Below are 6,867 nucleotides of genomic sequence, written 5' to 3'. Positions count from 1 at the left end.
TAAATAGCAATACACCAAAAACTGTGTGAAACTTGTCCTGGAGAGAAAAAAATGATTATATCATTTACTCAAACAAGGAACTTAATCAAGTCTATGATTTTGCCTGTTTTAAATGGGTGTGTCGCAGTCCTCACTACCTGTCTGCAGCAGGTAACATTGTGAAATGGTGCATATCAGTGGCTTGATAAAAAAGCAGGAGAGAGCAGTGGGTTTTGACCAAAGCTGGATTTTTTTCTTTTTTCTGTTGACCAGAAACCTCTTATCGTCCTGCATTACGTTCACTTAGTGGTTCTTTGGATTCATTGTTAGCTTTGACCAAAATGTGACAGATGACACTGAGTATATGGAAAAAATAAAGCATTTAAACCCCTCTTATAGCATTCACAATGTGGAGATGTTCAAAAAAATTAATGTTCCACATTAATTATGGTTTTACTGATATATTGTCAAGGTTCTGATGGGACCAATTACACTTGTGTTACAAAAAATTCGCTGCCAAATCTACATATGTTCCACAGAAAGATGTTTTCTCCAATTACACAACCTCTGTTCCAGAAACTTCCCAAGAGTGGCAGCAGAATTTCACTCAGAACATGTGTATTTAGTGTAAAATGAAACACTTTCTATTCACTGATGTGTAGACTTTTATTTATACAAGATGTGTAAATTATATACTTTTTTTCTTCTTTGTCTGTGAAATGTTTCATTATTTCTTTGTCTCGTGTTGTGTGCATTAAATGAAATGCCACATTAGTGTTCACTTACATAATAAAGTCTTTCCAAAACCACATCCATGTAACTTGCTCCTGAAATTTCACAGTATGACATAGATTCTGTGCACGGATGAATAGAAGCTGATAGTGAACGTAGCAAGTGAGCAGCAACAGCAGGAACTGGGCACAGGGTGTTTAGATTGAAGCTTCACACGATACGGCAGAGTGGGCTGAGGACAGTTTTTATAAGGTCGTGCTGAGTCAGCGTACTCCTCAATCTCTGAGGGCAATAACTAACGATCAGCCAGTGGAAGAGCCGAGGAAAGAGTTTACAAGCTAAACAAACATTTGACTCACGCTCATCTGTTATGTCTTCTTGAACATTAAGGTCCACAGGACATTAAGGATGTCAGATTCAAAAATATTCAGCTACAGAATTATATATGAACTGTGTATTTTTATTTATTTTATTATCTACTTTTCTGTGAAATGGCTCGAGGACATGCACAGATGATTTAAAACCTGAACTATGAAATACAGTAATAGTATATTAAAAAAAGTAGCAGAATAGTGATACATTTAGGCAAGAACATTATATGTGTGTGTGTGTTTAATATGCTGTTCTTCTTCCTCTATTTTGGATGAAAATGTTTAGCTTTGTACACCATTTATATTAAAACTTCAAAATAAAAAAATCTACAACCATATTATGCTGTATTATAGATAAATTTATGCAGCAGTACATACATAATTAAATCTCCAGACACATCATTGAAGAGATAGAACCATTAATGAATCAAGAATTACAATCCAATAATATATTGCATGAGATTCTGCATGAAACCTACTCACACTTTAGCTATTTTAAGTACATTTTGACATTGATCTTCATGCTTTCACTCTGTTGTTTAGGCAGTATTATGACTTTTAATTAATTAAAGGGTCTGAATAGGTCTTTCACCACTACACACTTTTGTGTAATATGGCTGCACACAAGCCTAAAAATGTACTCAGTGTTTTGTATGACATTTTTCAACATTGTTTTTATTTTTAATCAAATATTCCGATTGCCTGTTGGACCTCCTCCTCCTTATTCTTGATACCTCTCTGTGACGGTAACACCACCATCGACAGCAACAACAACAAAAAAAAGGAAAATCCTCAAAATCCCACATGAGATTGAGTGAAGGCGGATGCCATGCTTGAAGTGAGAGAAATAACAGGTCTGCAAAGTCAGATGTACTAAAGAAATTGTTACATAAATCATCAGGTTGTGTTGGTGAAACCTAAACCCTTCCAGGTGTTCTCAGTGACAGCAGCAAACATTTATGAGCAGACCTGCAGTACTTGGCACAGACACCTTGGAGGGGTGACCACCCCTGCATTTTTGAGTGTGTGTAGGTACCAATTTAATAACATTTTCAGTTCACAAAAAAACTCTCTTGTTTCAGTTTACAGATTTTTACAAATGAATGTTTGCATTAAGTCCTAAATGTATGAATGAATGAAAATATCATCACCACCCTTACACTCTTATTTTTCCACTCTGGTGCTGTAAAAATGTCCTGCTGTAGGTTTTTAAAAAGCTTTTCAGTGGGTCATGAAAGAATCTGGAGAAAAGCACGCTATATTGCAGAGCTTATCTCCCTACAGCAGCTACAGGGACCAAGTATGGAAACTTGGATCAAGGAATCAGTCCACTGACTGTTTACATTTCTCTCATTGTTTCTGCGTCACTGTGTAGCCAAGCATTCATTACCTGAGCAGCTCTTGCTCCTTTCCTTTCAGCTGATTTGAGTAGTTGATGAGTACCAAAAAAGAGACGGAAGCAGTTAGTAAAGACAAAGGCAGTGAAACAATCAGTAGCTGGGGGCCCCACCCTGCTCCAGGAACTTTGTCTTCTTCTTAGATTCTACTGTGCTGTTTGTTTGTAGCCTGTTACACACACATGCATGCAAACACAAACATCCCCCCTCCAGTTTTCCATGGGCTGTCTACCCTTAAGTGTACTCAGGGGATGTCAAAAAACAAATGCTATGGAAGATCATGCTGGTTGCCAGAGGCAAAGTTCTGTCCTGTAAATAACAACCCAATAAAGAACATATATTTTGTAAGATTAGTTTGGGAAAATCTTTGTCAGATGTACTGAATCAGCTAGCTTTAGGGGGAACCGTGAGGCAAAAATATGTACTATATAGCTTTGATGTGTTGTTCTCTGTTTGTGGACTAATATTTCACATCGCATACATTCCTACAGTAGAGTTTGCCTATTAATAAAAAGCATTTCCAGAAGGGAAACGTGGCTCCACTTGTCTGCAGTGCTGAAAGTTAAAGGACTGTATAAAAATGATCTAGTAAAACTTCAACCTTACCAGTTATTTAATCCATGATTCAATATTTAATACAGTGTCCGCATTCTTCATCAAATCTTCTCGCTACTTAGGACTCCTGTTGTGTTTTAGTGCTGCCATCTTCTGGTGGTAATGCCACACAAAAATGAAGATAGTAACAAATTACACTGGTAAAAACAGAATCAGTCATGTCGGCTTTATTAATTTAGTTTTTCCTCTATGTTGTTACCATGACTAAAAAAAAAATAAAAATCTGTACTGCAGTGATTTTTAAAAAACATGCTAAACAGACCACCAAAGACCTCCAGCATCGGTATAAGACGTCATCTCTTCAGTAGATCAGTCAAGACTACCTTGATGGGTTCTGTCTTTCATGTATTCAAAGGGGCAGTGTTGTCTTTTTTCTTAAACATCGCTCTAGCGTGGTCCAGTTCCTCTCCTGCATTCACACATTCTGTAGGCACATATGTAGAAAATACCTGCAACAGGCAGAGACGAAAGCACAAAACACATGCTTTGAATATCTGAATCTGAATATTTAATAGCAAATCAAGCAGTTAGTGACTTTTTTGAATAATAATGAGGTTTACAAATGGATGCCCTTTCTCACCTGCAAAGAAGGTCATGAGCATGGCCACCCAGCCGAGTATGTATGACCAAGAAAAGCGCCAGTCACCGAACCGCTTTCCCAGGAAGTTGATTGTCACCCCAGTATAGATGGCCATACCCAGGAGAACAAAGAAAGCTGAAAGGGAGATTGGAAGACGTGTGTCAGTGATGCCAGTCTTATTATTAGTGTTTCTGTTGGTGCGTTTTTGTCGAGTCAAAAGAAAGACAACTCACTTGAGACAAAAAACATGATTCCTGCAGCAAAGGAGCGGTTGAACCTTTCAAAGGAGGAAAAGTGTGCAAAGGACATGATGCCAGCAATGATGCCTGCAAAGCATGACATCCCTGAAAGGATCATGAAGGCCCTGGTGGCATTCCAGTAAGCTGGATGAAAGCAGATAGAAATGAACAAATATGGCACTCCCATTTTTTTTTTTATTGACAGGATTGCTTTCATTGTTGTTCTATGTCTGCCCCATGGGGTGTGAAAGACACCCTGAATGCCTTACCTATGCTGTCAGTCTGCATGTAGCACTTGTTGGACATGCAGTACCTCCAGAGACCCTGGTGGGCATAGTTTCCAGAGAGACGATACTGCATCCAGTAGTCCGTGGCAGTGGAGACCACTAACAGGATATTACCCACGATAGCACAGAACAGGCCCCCTCCCATAAAGCTGTACATCTTGAGCAGAGATAGTGGGGCCGCTGTAGAGCACCTGTAAAAACAGAAGTTCGACATATTTATAACACTGAAAAGCCCACGTTGCATCAAAATCTGCAAAGAATAAGTTGAATATGTTACAGCTAAAACAAATACCCGCTGTACCTGATTAAATGCTGTGTGTTTCTGCCTTTGCACTGTGCATATGTAATGGTAGAACATTAAACAACCTGAACTATGTTAAATGAAAAATTAGAAGCCAACATGTTCATGCAGATTATCCCAACACTACACAAAAGGGATGGAAAACAGAGAAAAGGGAGTTAAATATTGAAAACCACACATAAAGCCAGCCAATCACAAAGCCAATCCACAACAAGGACACTGGAGAACTATGAAGCAGACTGAAAATGTTACTCCATATATGAACCTAGAACAATCACATTTTTATTAGCATTTGATTAGCAGTTAACATTGCCGAAACATATTTACCTGTTATTTAGTGGAAACATTACTATTAGTTGAGCAAGCAAAATCTGTGTAACAGCTACTCTATATGATGCTGCAGCTTTTTGTTGCTCTCACTCCAAATCCTCATGTCACACCGGTTCCTCTTCAGCAGTAATGAAGTTGCATCTATGCAGTCAAAGTCACCACGAACGTAAATGAGACATTGGAGAATACACATTCAAAACCCGCAGTGAAATTCGATCCCTTACCTCGTTTCTGGAAATGGACCTTTCTCTACTGCCCACCTTCCAGAGGTAGATAGAGTAGATAGAAACAGGCGGATGGGGAGAAGAGCGAGCGGGCTGGAAAGAGAGCGAGAGAGTCACAGACAATACTACAACTGTAAAGTTGTCCCCTCTGATTTTTTGTCGAGGAAAGCAAAATCTTTTGCTGCCATGAGTCTCTCTCTGTGAGAAGCACTTGAATGAAACACCACAAGGGGCCACAGTGCAAATGACCCACATGCATTTGTGCGTGTGTGCGTGTGTGTGTGTGTTTGCACGCGTGTGTGTATGCAGTTTCTGTTTGGCATTTGTGTGGCCTTAGAGAAGGGGTATTTCTTTTGGGGGGTTTTGTTTGTTTGTAAATGGCTTGCTCTAGAACTGGGGATATGCGTGGGTATGCAGGACTGTCGGTGTCAATGCAACATGCTGAACGAGACACTTTTCTTTCAGCTCTGTCCCCCTGTGGCAGCATGTACGGACACATATAGAGGCAGCACTCTATACAAGCAGTATCTGTGTCTACAATAGGAACATCAGAATGTAAATCTAATACTGTACAGAGCTCTGCCTTACAGACTACATCAAAACTAGTATGAAACATGTTAAAGCCACTTATATGACTCACACTGAGAAATACAAAAAGAAAAGAAAAGAAAACACAACACACCTCACACCCTTATCCTAAACCTAACCTTAACCTTTAAACCAGTCTTCATTTTTCCAAATTCTTGTCAGGAAGACTTAAAATGTCCTTACTTGCACAAATATTCTCACAATGATGCTTTTAAACTAGAATCCGTCCATATAAACATGGCAATACTAATAATCTCTTGTTCGCTCTTTTATTTCCAAGACACGGTCATTAAAATGATCTGTACGCTGTCATTATATTTAACTGATCAATAAAAGCTAGAAATTAAGGTTGACATTTACAGGTGCTGGTCATAAAATTAGAATATCATGCAAAAGTTAATTTATTTCAGTAATTCCATTCAAAAAGGGAAACTTGTATATTATATTCATTCTGATATATTTCAAATGTTTATTTCTTGTAATTTTGATGATTATAACTGACAAGATAAGATAAGATAAGATAAGATAGATAAGATAGTGTTTATTTGTCACATGCACAGTTATACACAGTACAATGCACAGTGAAATGTATTTTGTACCTGCAACCTAATAAACACACACATATAAATAAGAAGAATAAAAATTAAAAAAAAGTAATTCACACTATACACTATACTCTATATACTACACACTATACACACTTTTAAATTATAATATTTACATTGTGCAATAATGGTCCAGTTAGGGCTCAGAGTTGAGCAGACGGATGGCTTGTGGGTAAAAACTCTTCTTCAACCTTTCAGTCTTAGTCCTCAGCAGCGGTAACGCCGGCCTGATGGGAGCAGGGAGAAGAGAGAGTGTCCAGGGTGGCTGGGCTGTTTTAGGATCTTCATGGCCCTCAGCCTGCACTGCTTGGTGTAAATGTCCTGCAGGTTGGGGAGGGTGGTTCTGATGGTCCGTTCAGCTGAACGAACCACCCTTTTTAGGGCCATGAAGTCCTGCTTGGTGCAGTTTCCCATCCAGGTGGTGGGAAACTAATGAAAACCCCAAATTCAGTATCTCAGAAAATTAGAATATTATTTAAGACCAATACAAAAAAAGGATTTTTAGAAATGTTGGCCAGCTGAAAAGAGCATGTACAGCACTCAATACTTAGTTGGGGCTCCTTTTGCCTGGATTACTGCATCAATGTTCTGGCAGCTTTGGCACCTGCACACAGTGCCA

At 38.8% G+C, this 6,867-nt stretch overlaps 1 protein-coding gene across 1 annotated transcript; it reads right to left on the bottom strand.

The window, feature by feature from the left end:
* Positions 1-1,552: 1,552 nt before the first annotated feature.
* LOC115788449 (lens fiber membrane intrinsic protein-like) lies at positions 1,553-5,254 on the bottom strand. Its single transcript, XM_030741477.1, has 6 exons — positions 5,056-5,254; positions 4,829-4,972; positions 4,183-4,391; positions 3,908-4,057; positions 3,675-3,809; positions 1,553-3,543 (listed from the first exon to the last, which is right to left on the bottom strand). The coding sequence occupies exons 2-6, from the start codon at positions 4,846-4,848 to the stop codon at positions 3,482-3,484; spliced, it is 576 nt and encodes a 191-aa protein (XP_030597337.1). The 5' UTR covers positions 4,849-4,972; positions 5,056-5,254; the 3' UTR covers positions 1,553-3,481.
* Between the last annotated feature and the right edge of the window lie 1,613 nt (positions 5,255-6,867).

Source organism: Archocentrus centrarchus, chromosome 11 (genome assembly GCF_007364275.1).
Source record: "Archocentrus centrarchus isolate MPI-CPG fArcCen1 chromosome 11, fArcCen1, whole genome shotgun sequence".
Lineage (NCBI taxonomy): Eukaryota > Metazoa > Chordata > Actinopteri > Cichliformes > Cichlidae > Archocentrus > Archocentrus centrarchus.
This window is presented reverse-complemented; position numbering and strand designations above follow the sequence as displayed.